This window comes from Talpa occidentalis, unplaced genomic scaffold, assembly GCF_014898055.3.
Source record: "Talpa occidentalis isolate TD23 unplaced genomic scaffold, MPIMG_talOcc4v2.1 talOcc4.6, whole genome shotgun sequence".
Taxonomy (NCBI): domain Eukaryota; kingdom Metazoa; phylum Chordata; class Mammalia; order Eulipotyphla; family Talpidae; genus Talpa; species Talpa occidentalis.
Window position 1 is genome coordinate 45,545,716 of NW_023604972.1, and position 14,926 is coordinate 45,560,641.

The window sequence follows — 14,926 nt, forward strand, 5'->3', positions numbered from 1 at the left end:
TTCTAAGAAGCCTCTAGAAAAAATGACCAGTAGGTTACTGGATAGTTACCAGTGTGAGTGTACTTACATCTAAATTGGAAGGCAGGAAAGAGACATGTTAACCGAGGGAGAGATTCCACAGTGAGAAAAGAAGTGTAATATCTGGTTAGACAAAGAGGAGACACAGGCAAAGAGGTATGAATACTAAAGGATTTGGGGAGAGGGGGGCAGCTGAGGTTTGAGGATGAACACATGTGAACCACAGAGTGATATGAGCAAAAATTCAAAACTATAGAGATGTTCTTTCTGGCTAGGAAATGAAAGTTTTGACTTTTATTTTTAATATCCAGGACTCCACACATGGTTAAAACATTAAGTTATGCTAGTGAAAAATATAGATGATAAAATAATATAAACATCATATTAATGATGTTTATGTTGGAATCCAAACAGGAGAAATAAGGTGACTACTTTGTTGGTATTGGCTGTGCTTTTAAAGACTGAAAAACTTGATCATCACTTTGATGGTGGTATGTAGTGGCCACACTGTTCTCAGACAATTTTCTAATTGCAGAGGTTGATGCTGAGGCCTAACGTGGTTGCAGGCCAGAGAACTGATGCGCAGTCTGATGTTGCAACCTCAGGGCTGAGGAGTTGGATTTGGCCCAGAATTTGTTGAATTACTTCAGATTTTTAGGGGTTTTTCTCCCCTCTTCGATTAGCACTTCAACTTCATAAAAAAAAAATCTCAAATCTCACAATATTAAAACAACAATAAACCAAATTAAATAATTTTTTGAATGTTGAAATAATGTGCAACACTGCCCTTTTGTCAGCTCTGCAGGGTCTTACCTGAGGACAGGCCTTTCCCTTTCTGCAAACTGTTTTTTATAAGTAACACTGCCACCTAGCAGTCTCCTGGCAAATCACCACCCTAATAAATAGGAGAGGAGTTTTAGATAGACATATTTTAGGTTTGCCTGGCATTCACTGCATTTGAGTTGAATTTGAGTAAAAGTTAAATATATGAAATAATATAAACAACATGGAATCCAAACAGGGGAAATAAGGTGACTACTTTGTTCACTTACCTCTGAAAAATGTATTTTCCAAAGGGTTATGGTTCTTGATTAAAAAAAAGTGATAAAAACTAGTATGTTTTTATGTTTTCACAAAGGTAAAAATTATATCCAGCTATTTAATGTTTGCTCAAACACTGAACAAATCAGTTTCCTGCCACTATCATATTCCACATTATGTTACCTCTAAAAAAGTGTTGTTATTATTATTATTTCCTTAGCCCAGAAGGAGCTGAGCCTCGGGGATGGCAGCAACACAGGAGTGTTGGAGCAGAGATTCAACCCCATGCTGATTTCAGAACTTGATATCTAACTACCTAGGTTATAATACTTTCCTGTGGTGTTGAAAGTTATGTGGAAGCAAATAAAAGTCAGGTAGCAGTTCAGTAGCAGTGGAGTAAAACATTTGTTAAGAGAATGGAATAAGTTTCTGTTTTCTAGTTGAGTTGCCTTTTAAATGGTATGAGAGAAAATGTTCTCAATTTGGTTACAGTGGCATTTGTCTTGTCTCTTATTATATAATAGACTACTTAAAAATTATAAGAATAGTATCCCTTTCATCATTTTTAGCTTTTAGGTGACCTTTTGTTCAATGTCAGTTCAAATCTACCTAGACCAGTGATTTTTTGGCCAGTGATGACATCTTTATTTTTGTGACATTTCACTGATATCTTGAGAATGCCATTCTTATTGTCACTGCTCTGCATTTAGTTTTGTGCTGCCCACTTTCTAAGGGACCTCTGAGGGGATAATCTGAAGTCATACTCTGAGGGGATGACTTGTCCAAACAGTCTTCTGAAGTTAATTTGAATAGGTATATAATTCAAACTGTTCTAGACCAGTGGTTCTCAGACTTAACATTGCATTCATTTTGCTGGCTTATCTTTTTGGAGATTTAAGTGATGGGGGAAAAAAAGATGGTGTGAGGGTTTCAAACTCTGCTATAAGTTAAAAGACAAAGGGACATTTACCTTTCAAATGTATATATTTGAGTTTTAAAGTAGAAATGTGTAAGACCTTATGGATAATGGATGGATGGATGTTAGGGAAGGCTGGGTGATTCTGGATGGATGGATGATTGCAAAGATGGATGGATGGACAGATAGACAAACAGACTATCTATTGAATACATTTTACGTGGCAGGCATTCTGCTGCTGAGAACTCTATATATCCTTCAAACCATGCTTTAAAATTAGTATTATCCTGGTATCCATAACTGGTAATTATGAGGCACAGATGAATTAAGTGACCTGTCCAAAGTCATTGACCTCATGACTCCATAGTTTGTGCTCTTAACCTCTGTGCCCTGATTTCTAACCCTGTGTGACAGTCATGGAGGTTTACTGCTTAGAACTCCCTTAAAGAAATAACTTTCTGGCCAGCTGCAAAGAAGTGCAGTTTGCTGACAGCCTCCAGCTGTTAACCTCAGGATTTACTTCAGTATCTACCAGAGACTTTGCTGCTTCTGAAAACCCAGCCAATGTCTGTGCATGACAGGGGTAGTGGAGACTGGATATTTCTGCACATGGTGGGGTTCACAAATAATCAGTCTTTTTTTCGGAGCTTCCAGAGAATTGTCATAGACTTTATCAGATCTGCATCACAATCTAAGTCTCTCTCCCCTCTCCCCCCACCTCCCTCTTTCATCTTTCACAGGAGTTATCCTGAGCAAACTTCTTTTCCTCAACATTCATCTCAGCATCTGCTTCCCAAGGAACCCAACCAACACATCCTGTGTTCAAATATCTAGAGTGCTGGCATACAAAAAAGCATTTAGAATTGTTTTCATGTAGTGATAGGGGTTGGGTTAGGACAAAGTGACTGAACTATTAGAAAAGTAATTTTCACATATACATAAAGAAGAACTTTCTAACAACTAGAACTGCCAGAGCAATAGAGTGGGCAGCCTGAAGATGCATAAGTTCCCAGTCACTGTGACCATTTGAGCCAACCTGATAACTGCTTGTTGTACAAAGGTTGTGTTGACATCCCCACCCCTTACCCCGATAAATAATGGAACATCTGGGATGCTAAGCAACCCCATTGCTAATTGGTGGCAAAATTCAACTTGTTTAGGAAGCCACGCAAGGGCAACAAAACCTCTGGGTTTCGGGCCTCCTCTGGTGGCACAGTGGTTGAGCGCTCGGCTGTGAGGCTGTCTGCGGCCTCTGCAGCGCCGATTCGTTTCCCAGCCGCTGGCGAGGGTCCCACAAAAACAAACAAAAAAACAAAACAAAACTCTGGGTTACCACTGGTCCAGTGGGTCTGATTTGACACATCTATGTTTATCTACTGCCATGGCAGCCCACCTCACCAGTACTCTAAGCCAGGTTGACCACTGTCTACAAACTCTTCTTCTTTTGACTCAAGAGTTTCTAGTAAGTGAGTTAAGGCTCTGGGCTGACTGTCCCCTTCTGCTATCTGGTGGGATTGAAACCAAACAGCACATGGGCCTCCCCGGTGGCGCAGCGGTTGAGCGCTGGGTTGCGAGGCTGCCCGCTGCCTCTGCGGCGCCGGTTCGATTCCCGGCTGTTCCTGGCCACCGGAGGAGGGTCCCACATGGCGCGCAGACCTCTCCTGCCGCCCGCTGCTCCCCTCAGCAGTGTACTTCTGTCCTTCTGCCTGCTCTGCTCCCCGCTCTGGCTCTGGTGAATTCTCTCACCCTCCCGCGCTTCTGACTGTACCCAGTGCATGTACGAACAAACAAATAAATAAATAAATAAAACATGCCTCTATTAAAAAAAAAAAAAGAAACCAAACAGCACAAATGCTTTGTTAAACCAGCTGTAACATGGGCTTTAGCATCTGATGAAATCCTAAAAATACCCCCAAGGACACTTGGTTTTTGAGCTCAATGTCTTGCACGCCAAAGTCAGAAATTTCCTCTTCCTCAAAGCTGTTGCCTTCCTCCCTGTCCTTAAGAAACAAGCACTCCAGTGAGGGGAAAAACCCTAGTTCACTTCCAGAATTTCCATGATGGTCAGATTTTATAAATAATCATATATTTCAGACAGTAAAGTAACAGGTGGGGAAATGTGGTAGGAAAACAGAAATCTCGTCAGCACAGCAATCTGTATACAATGAGACATTCATTAGTTCTGCAAATATTTATTGAACACCCACCAAGGGCTAGACACTCCTGCAGGTGCTGGGGACACAAACACATGTGTGACAGAGTACCTGATTTCTTGAGGCATATATTCAAATGCCACTGTGAAGGCTGCTGACCCTGCACTGAGATAAGCAGTCAAAGCTACAATCACTGATTGTGATCTGAGAGTGTATTACAGAGACTCCAAACTGCTATCTTTTCCCTCCTCCCCCCACCCATTCCTACAGCATCCCTGTCATTTATAGTCCATACTTTCAAGAAATATTTTATTATAACTAATAGTGACTTGAAGCAAATTCATAAAATTTGCAGGAGGAGTTCAAAAGAAAAGCAAGCTCAGCAATATTGGGTTTTTTTTTTTAACTGATGATGCAGCTGACCTACTGGAGACAAAGGCAGTGGGAGGGCCCTGACTGGTGTAAATAAATAGGAATATCTGTGCTGGGGACCCACAGTTTAGTTTCAGAGCTGAAGTCTGAACTCCACCTTCAGGCAGAATGAGGTTCACCCCAGGATTCCTGCTTCTCGTTTTGCTGGTCAGCAGCCTCTCTCCAGTCCAGGGTGAGAACTTTCATTTATGTTGTCATTGTCCTTTGAACAGAAGTGGCCTTCAGTCATTGCAATTTTTTAAATCATAAAATGGGAGGAAATATGACTAAAAGGAAAAAAAAACTACTCAACTTCACTTGATTTCTAAAAGTAAAGTACTAAATGATTTAACTCTTAGTGGCTAGAAGCATGTATATTGCTAAGCTTGTTATCCACAGGAGATACTGGACTCCAATGTCCATGTGAGTTATACTTAGTTTGTCTATTCCTGCTTTTTTCAGATTCAACTCTGCTATAGCTAATTCTTTCCATGTATCTCTTCTTTGTTCTGCCTCTCACTGCTACCCCACCTGATCAAACCCTTTCTAGAGCTTAAAGATTATTGACCTCAACTAGCTTGGTTTCCAGCAAAGAATATCTGGTGCAATTTTAGATGGTTAGCTCTGACATGAACTTTGTAAGTATAATGAGTACCTAAGAATATGCATTCTGCAAAGTCTAAATGGTCAGGCTATGTTTGCTTAAATTGATACCTATTTAGTTGAAGTGGTAAGTTTTCATACAGCTGAAGGAATTGGATGCATATGCAAACTGCTATATACTACTCAGGTGTAGCGTACAAATTTTGGATAAACTTTTCAGTTTTTATTTTGCTTCATATGTTATTTTTATTCTTTAAGAACTTCATCTCTCTCCTCTTCCATGAAGCTTTTCCAATGCTCCTGGCAAAGTCTTCTGTCCCCATCATGCCATTGGGATCTTGGGTGAAATATAGCATTCTGTGATATTTTAGCTTTTATTCATTTGTTTTCCCTAGTGAGTTGTAGGTACCTTGGGAACTAGGTCACTTTTACTTGCAAATACATGTCAAGCAATGTGGTAGACACTGTGGTTAAAAAAAGGGGAGCATTCATTAAATGCATGAGATAGGTTACTTATAAAAGAATTAATACTAATAATTTTTGCTGAATAAAAATAGTCTTGGATATTTATTGGCTTCAGATAGTAATGATGGCAATGGAGATGGAGAACCATGATATTAAAAAAGAAACAAGAAATATCTTCTGTGATGTCTCCTCCAAGAGGGAAATGTGGTGGGGAAGGGGGCATGGAGTATGATGAGAGAAATCTGTTACAGCTTGTTATTGCTCCAGGAGCTCTGTAAGGAATTCATGTCCTCAATTGTTATGTGCTAGGGGTGAAGACCAATTGATTTTATATTGCATTAATTATAACTGAATTGTAAGTACCCATGGAAGGGGGGGGCTCTCAAGTTTTACTGCATGGACAATAACCTGAGTACCAATATAATGTTATCACAAAGTTCAATAGGTCATGTGATTTTTAAAAAGTTAATTTTTTTAAAGATTTATTTATTTATGCATGCAAGAGCTGGGGTACAGGCCAGATGTGCAGGAGAGTGAGAGGATTCATCAGATCCAGAGCGGGGAACAGAACAGGCAGACTAACTGAAATACACTGCTGAGGAGAGCAGCAGGTGAGTCAGGAGAGGTGTGCTGTGCCATGTGGGTTGCTCCCTGGCCAGCAGGGGATCGAACTGGGGCTGCAGAGGCAGCTGACTGCCTCATAGTGGGACGCTTAACCCCTTGTGCCACCAGGGAGGTCCAAAAGTTAATTTTATTTATTTATTTATTTATTTATTTATTTATTTATTTATTTATCTATTTATTTTTAAGATTTATTTATTTATTTATACAAGCACTGGGTACAGTCAGAAGTGTAGGAGGGTGAAAGAATTCACCAGAGCCAGAGCAGGGAGCAGAACAGGCAGAAGGACCGACGTACACTGCTGAGGGGAGCAGCAGGTGGCAGGACAGTTCTGCGCGCCATGTGGGACCCTCCTCCCATGGCAGGGGAGCAGCGGGGGGTCGAACCGGCGCTGCAGAGGCTGCAGGCAGCTTTGCAACCCAGCGCTCAACCGCTGCACCACCGGGGAGGCCCGTTAATTTTATTTTTATGGTTTTATTAGAAAATGTTTGAAAATAATCAAGGCAAATAAACATAAACATACAAACTGTAAATGTTTATGGTTGGAAGCATGAATTTGGAATTTGTAAACCTTAAAATTCATAGTATAAAAGAATTTAATAAAGTTGTAGTTATAAATTATATGTCAAAGGGATTGAAATAACTGATCCTGTGTTTGCAGGTGTTCTGGAGACCTTTAACACGAACTTAAAGTGTCGATGTCGCCGAACGACGTCAGGCATGATCCCCATCAACAACATTGAACGAATTCAAACCTTGTTCCCTGGGAACGGATGCCCCAGAAAAGAAATCATGTAAGTTACAATAAAATTAATATGTATGAGTCCTTTCTGCCAATGAAAATCAGAATCAAATGTCACAAAGTATTTTTTAAAATTTTTATTGAAGTACCATTGGTTTATAGTGTTATATAAGTATCATGTGTACGTTATTATATTTTGACATCTAATATACTATGATCAACACCCAAAGTCTAGTTTCAAGAATTTCACAGTGCTTTACTTTGAGAGTTGTTTAAAAAGTCAAGATAATAATGAGAATCAGTAATGTTTGTATTTACTTTGCAGCAGCCCTGAACTTAGTACTTTATATGCATTTAGGCATTTTAGTCCTTCAATGGCCCTATTAAAGTATGTCTATATTTATTATCCTTCACATTTTCAGAAACTGTGGCTTAGAGAAGTTCACTAACTGCCCAAAACACACCACTAGAAAAGGGCAATAGTAAATAAATTATAGAGATGATCTAAAGCACAAAATAATGAATATAGACAGTAGTATACTACAGTCATTAAACTTACTAAGAGGCTAAAACTTAATTATCCCCAAACAACCACTAAAAAGAAAGGACAATCATATGATGTGCTAGAGGTGCTAAATATTGCTACAATGGCAATTATATTAAATATATAAATGCATCAAATTAACAGGTTTTGCATATTAAATTTACAGATTGTAGCATGTCAAACATATTCAATAAAAGAAAGGGGAAGGAAGTTAAGAAGGAGGAAGGGAAGAAGGAGGGGTTGCAGGGAGGGGAGAAGGAAGGAAGAAAAACCTCTTTCTTCTCTTATCCATCCACCAAATTGGAATTAGCACCAGAAGCAGACACTGTTTCCCAGGAAATTCAAGAGCAAGAAAATGAGGGGACAGCAGTGGCTGCAAGAATTTAATAGATAATTTCTTTCGTTGAAATGATATGATCCCTTGCTTCTGTGACCCTCCCTTTTCTATACTCTTGGAGAAATCTATGGATACCCCTATCAAAGCATTTCCCATGGCATATCAAATGAGACTTTACATATTGCACGCAAAACCCCTGTCCAGTGCCTGGCACATTAGTAAATATTCAACAAATGACAGTTGCAATTATTATAGCATCATTGTTTTAAAACAATCAGGTATTCTATTTTCTTTTTCATTCTCACCAGAAAATAAGTTCTTTATAGATGGGGGGAGGAGGCTAGATAAATATTAGAGAGCATTGGGAATAGAAGTAAGTAACATCTGAGATATTTATATAGGGGTTATACAGAATAATTTTAAAATCCCATACAGTAGTGGTTCAACAAATATTGAATTGTTGCACTGAATATTTTAAATGCAGCCTATAGATTTTTGTGTATCACTACTTAGAACTTCTTAGAACTTTGATTTTGCCTTCCAAGAGGCTGTCTTTAATGAACCAAGATCACAATACCTTGAAGCATTAGGCATAATATCTTTCTCAAGGTATCTCTGATTTGGCTTTCATTAACAGCTTCTCTCTTATACTTCTTTAGTTTTTTGGAATATTTGTAAGCAGTTGTTTTTGTTCATTCCATTTTCGTGTCAGTGCTTTGGGTCTTCCTATAGTTCTAATCAACTTGTAAAAAGGAAAAATGGGACATCAAAAATACACAGGGGTATTTTTCATTATAAAGGCATTATTCTTTCATCAATGTCTTTGTTAAAATGTCAATGAACATTTTAACAAAACAATTTTTATCCTCAAACTCAGAGATGTAACTTCTAGCCTCGGCGGACTTGGGATCACTTCCCCTGGCTGTCTAGAAAATGGAGACCCTTTTTTTCACTGCATTTCCTCTGTCATGAATCAAGTCTCTAATCTCTCAACCAGGACGCAGTGTACCCTAATTTTCCTCTGTTTTACCTTAAATCTTTTTAAAGTGACAAAAGTTTGATTTCGTGTCCTTTCAGCAAGTTCTGCTTTCTTGAGTTTCAAACAAATACAGAAACAAAAGCTGTAAATCATTATGAAAAACTCACACTAGTCAGGAGTGAAAATACTGTAAATCCTGTATTTGTGGGCAGGAAACTGATTTTCCATCATGAACTCGATAATCAAATTGGAAGTCTCTGCCCAAGACTGTCATATGACCTCTGACCTCTCTAAGATTCATTCACTTACAAGGGTGGAGTTGCAAAACTAGATGGATGGTCCTCATTGATGATTATTTTTTACCTAAGATAAATGGCACTTCAAAAAAATCGTGTTTTCCAAGAGAGCAGAGACTTCGAGTTTGTTATTGCCTGGGAGACCTCACACTCCTCTGCAGATAAAACACTCAGCATGTGTCTGGAACTTGATAATCATCCAGATAATGCCCATGTAGAGTGGTGGCTATAAGTGGGAGTTCTGGAATCAAATAACTTTCATTTGAATCCTGCTCTATCATGCATTTCTTATGCAATATCGGATAAGTTATTAAAACTGGCTAAGCCTCAAGTTCCTCATCTGAAGGTAAAGAAATCATAGTTCCTCTAGCACAGGAGTTTTTGTGGTATTAATTGAAATAATTCATTTTGTCTGCTGAGCATAATGCCTGGCACACTGTAAATTCTTGAACAATGTCAGGTATTAAGTATTGTTGCTGCTCTTTTTGTTTAATTTCTTAAAGCAGCGAAAACCTCACTAACCAGTGGTTCAACCATTTGCAGCTGTCACAGAGAGCAATCAGCTCTGTAGCCACTCCACATAAAATTTCATTGAAAGTGTTTCAATAAAACATCCTAAAAAAAGTGTGTTCTATAATCTGTATTGTTTTCCCAAGCTCAATGGACAAACATATTTTAAAGATATTATGATATAACTTTAGAAGTAAGCCAACTGTGGAATCAGCTATTTGGCCTGGCTCCAACTCATGTAAAGGTTGTCAACAAAACACTAACCTCTGACATGTGAGATTCTGTTGGTTTCATAATCAGTTCCACTGGCTCATACATACCATCTGAAAATAGTATTTTTATTATTCCTCAGACCTCTTGCTACAGTCACCTATTCCAGAGTCAAAACGGCCTACCTCTGATTTGAAGTCATCTAGGAATATTTGTTTGCAAGCTCAACTCTTTCATTAAGTGCAGGATTGACAAAAATGTAATTCTGCTTTATTTTTGTTTTTATTTTCTTCTAGAGTCTGGACAAAGAATAAGAAAGGTGTATGCCTGAACACTCAAGTCAAATGGATTAATAGACTGATAACTATAATGCAGAAGTAAGTCAGGCATACCAAGGGTTTTCAGATTCCAATTTGCACCCTAGAGTTTCTTTTCCCTGGATGGTCAAAATGGGGCCATTTTATTTCATTATTTTTTTTTAATTTTAAATATTTCAGAGGGTAACTAGAGCTCACTTATACAAAATATTTTCAATGTACAAGTTGAATTTATGTGAAGTTCCTAAGACAAATGCCTAGTCTTTATTTTTATTACTTATTAGATAGAGTAAGTCTGACTCATTCCAGCAGCTCAGAAAACGAAACTAGGAGCCAATATGTATAATATTCCTCGATATCTCTGGGAGAAAGTCTCTGTTTCTGGTAAATCTTTCTCTAAACATTACTATCTTGCTTTTGTTTTTATTTCACAGAAGAGGTGCTTCTCCAACTCCACAAATCTCAGTGTTTAAGAAAAAGATTGCCTGACACCAACATCACTGCTAATGGCATCTGCATTCCCCACTCATTCCTGCTCAGGAGTTGAGTTTTGTGTTTGGCTGAATCTTTTCCAAGAAAAGGAACTTCCCCTGTATAAGTGAGGATGAGAATAAATATAAAAGTGACCCTGCAAAAGCTAATGGTGCAAAGAGCCTTTTTCCCCTCCCAAATATGGTGCCTCTCATTCATCAGAGAGGAAAGTTTCTTTGAGGATAATTACTTAGATATACAGGTTTCTTTTGATAATCTACCTATTGTTTAAAGCTAAATTCTCCTAGAAAATAAAAGAATGAGAATTCAAACCTCAAATATGAACACAAGGTTTGAATTAAGAGTAAATGAAAAAATGCTTTTTAATCATTGTGAAAGTCAGATTTTCAAAAGAAAGCAAGGCTTCTCTTAAGACACCTGAAATGTTGTCTGGAAACCCATGAACTTCTCCAAACTGCATTTGGAGATATCCTCTGTTTAGAAGCTCACTATTGAGAGGAATAAGGCCCTTCTACTTTTAAAGCATTCCTTACAAGATTTCTTTTTTTCCTGATAAAAACTAATAACATTCAAAGATCCCCAGGTTTAAGTTTATAGACTATTCAGGAAAAGCATTCCAAAAGTGATATTTAGATATATTCTTTTATACATTTGCCTTGACAAACTTTTTTTTATATATATCTTTTGCACAGATTATTTTTTTCTTCTGGTTTCAGTATCCAGCTCTTTAATGCTTCCTATTAATCTAATGCTATTCAATAAACATTATTAAACATTTTAATTATGAGCTATTCATTCTTAATGGAGAATTCTCTGAAATTTAGACATTTTCTGAATTATAATGAAAAGTAGAATTTCATCATATTATTTTTTTCTTTGCATGCTGTTTGCCTCTTACAAATTATCTAAATTATATAGCAAAGGATCAGTAAAGTTATTCCTGATATTAACACAGTGGAGAAATATTTGCCTATGACAGCTTCTTTCTCTGGCTACATTTATAATGATTTCTTGAGAAACTTCCAAACTCTTAGTAAAACTCATTTTCACTGTCTCATTATATTGACTCTTAAAGTCTCTGTTGTTTCAATAAAGTTTTACATTGTGGTTGACAAACTAAAGGAGCAAATATTTAAAAACTCCTATCCACTTCCAGCCCTGGTTGTAGCCTAGATCCCTCCCCCACAGTCTCACTCCAACACCACCTCCGCCTGCTGTGAAGAGACCCATTGCACTGCTCTCTCTATCAGCTGCTGTGAGGGAGCTGGTCTCCACACACCCAGGTTCTCAGCTATATCTCGTTCCTTCTTTAATTTTTCTTTTTCTTTTTGAATTGTTCTTATCAAGTGAATGGGGGAGGTTAAAGTATCTATGAATACATTTTCTGTTGTCTATAATCATCTGTAAGTATTTCTTTATTAAAAACACACATTATAAAATATCAAAATCCTGTATTCTAGAGTTTTTCAGAGTAATTTTTAGTGATGAGGGGATCACTTCACTCTTTAGTTTCATTTTGGTCTTTTTTGAGAATGCAGCTGAATACTCAGGAGCTTCAAATAAGATATTATTTCACCCGAAGCAGGTACTATTTTGAGACAGCCTAGGTAAAAGAAATTGTGAGCTGGTAGGGTGAATTGCCCCAAATCCTTTTTGAGCAGGTGGACGAAATCATGGATTCGCAAACCCTGTCCAAACAACTTGGCCCCACACTGACCATGAAGTACCAATACAGACAAAAAGCTTTAGATCCTGACTAAAGATTAACTCACAATTTCCTGGAGAGAGAAGGCCATGAGTCCACGTGAGCAGTTGGATGTAGCTGGTCTACACATTCCCCGGGGATAGCCCAACCCAGAACAAGCTGTGAGGCTGCCCTCTTCCTCCCCATCTCAAGGGCCTCAAGATGTTTAAGCACCTCCTCCTAACTCCCTTTGAGGAGTCAGGCACTGGTTCCTTTACAAGTCTCTAATAAAGCCTTGCTTAGTTCAACTATACCTAGCACTCTCTGGTGAATTCTTTCTCTAGCAGGCTGTAACATTATCACCCATTTTACAGATAAAGAAACTGACTCATAAAAAGGTCAAGTCTTTGCTTAAGACCTTACAACCACTCAGCAGAAGCCAAAGTTTGCCTCAGGCAATCTGGCACTAGAACCCCTGTGTAGGGTAAGGTGAAAGTATCAGGCTTTTCTGCCCTCCCACCATTAGGATAGATGACAGAACCCTGTGGTCCTGAATGCATGCCTGATGGCGGGCACCTGGAATAGGGTGTGGGCATAGGTAGATGGGATTCACCTGGGCTAAGACTGGGCTTTTAGGGGCGGCGTCACGGGGACGCCAGCAGAAGCAGAGAAGAGCAGAGCAAACAGCAGAACCAGGAGAGCAGAGAAGGAGAGAGAACGCTAGAGAGCCCAGAAAGTGAAGACTTGCTGGGGGCTGGGAGGCCTGCCAGCCTCCCGGCCACCCCAGGACCCCTGCCTGCTGTGTACCTGGTAAATCCCAATAAAAGCCTGCAAAACCCACCAAGGGCTCCAGGACTCCTCCTTTACCCAGTCTGCTGGATCAGAAAACCTGCACTGTGCCATTCCTGCCCTTACACTCTGCTTCCAACCACTACTATGTTGACTCTCTACGGGGTAGATATCAATTCCATTTTACAGATGCAAAAACTGAGGCAAATAGACATTCATTTGCCCCAGATAACATAATTAGCAAGAAACTAGACTAGAACTCAACTCCAAGGCCATCTGACTCCAAAGTGAATGTTTTCAATTTTGCGCTATACCACCAAAAGTTTTTTTCTCCTTCAGTATATTTCTTGCCTCAGGCCCTTGGCTTTCTGCACCTCCTTTTCAGGGTTAATCAAAGCTGGGGAGGGGGGAAGGGTAGAAGCTTCAGAATATTCCTGTCAACATGTCTTGAGTTGAGGCTTCCTTAGAGGATAGTCTAATCCCAGGGAACTAGATAACTCAGAGGGCTTCTTGAAGGCAGTGAGCCAGTGGAGAATGGGAAATGAAAAACAGGTCTGCAAGGACTCCTAAATTTTCTTTTCTGACCACACAAGCACCCATTCCTTAAAAGTTGAAGTAAACTTAAGGATACCCAGCCTGATTTGGAACAGGGACTTGAACCCATAGATGCAGGATGACTTATTGAGTCAGTTAATGGAATGTCTGAGGAAAGGTGATCCTGGGCTGATCTGAGGGTTATGGATCTAGACAGAGAGAAAGGTGAAACAAAGGCAGAATTTAGACATTTATGACTACACACATACTGATCCAAATAAATTAAAATTTCAGAGTAAAATAAAATTGAAAGGAAAAGTAATATTGACTAAAACAGGATTTTCAGCTCTGGAAAATGGAATGAAGGTGCTACAAGGGCAAGTCACTCATGGATATCTTGGTAGCAGAGTGCAGGAACCTCTAAGAAAGTGAACTGAGTTTCAGTTGCTCTGTGCACACCCATCTGGCCAGCAAAGGTCAAGGAAGGAAAGATTCTGGTTCTCCAAGACCTAAAGAATTCACCCTTCTATTGTAACAGGGTGGTCCCCAAGGGAAGGGGAGGTCCCAGGTTCCCTGCCCCACCCAAGGGAAGGTGGAGCTGAGCAGGGAGGAGGGGAAGCAGGAGAGGAGACTGAGGAAAGAAGGAAGCAGAATGGAGCTAGAAGGAGACCTGGAAGAGGTGCATGGAGCCGAGAGACACATGAAGAAACTGCGCTTGCTTATGGTCGTGGACTGGGTGACACAGATGTGGGTGAGACTCATGGGGAGGGGACAGTGGCGGTTTTTGTCTTGATTTTGATTTTGCTCTTTTTCTCCCAGACTTGTCTGGTTGTTTCTGATCCTTTTCTGTGGGTCCCCACTGGAAGGTGCTTTAGACTTGTGGCAGGCTTTTGGGCTTTGCTCTGGGCCAATCCTGTTTAGGTGGACTTTTACCCCTGAGGGGACAGGTAACTTTGGGTGCTTGATTTAGAAACTAGATTCTTTGCCTTTCCTGTATTGTTTGCTAATTGTATTAAAGTTCCTTTTCATTGAAGTCTCATATGTTTTGTGTTGATGCAGCACATGGCAGAACCCATTTAGAGCAGGCAGATTTGGGGGTCTGGGCTGCCCCTCTCCCTGCCCTGGAACAGATTGAGATACTTGAAATGGACTTGGGTGAGAGATCCATAGGGAGGTTAATAATGGCAGCATTTATCTTGATTTCGAATTTGCTCTTTTCCTTCCGGATCAGGTTGTTTCTCACACTTTTCAGTGGGTCATCAG

The 14,926-nt window shown here is 39.5% G+C and overlaps 1 protein-coding gene across 1 annotated transcript; it reads left to right on the plus strand.

The window, feature by feature from the left end:
- The first annotated feature begins 4,645 nt into the window (after window positions 1-4,645).
- On the plus strand, window positions 4,646-10,822 carry CXCL13 (C-X-C motif chemokine ligand 13). Its single transcript, XM_037530368.2, has 4 exons — window positions 4,646-4,732; window positions 6,891-7,023; window positions 10,144-10,224; window positions 10,599-10,822. Exons 1-4 carry the CDS (start codon window positions 4,669-4,671, stop codon window positions 10,651-10,653), a joined length of 333 nt encoding a protein of 110 aa, XP_037386265.1. The 5' UTR covers window positions 4,646-4,668; the 3' UTR covers window positions 10,654-10,822.
- The last annotated feature ends 4,104 nt before the right edge of the window (window positions 10,823-14,926 follow it).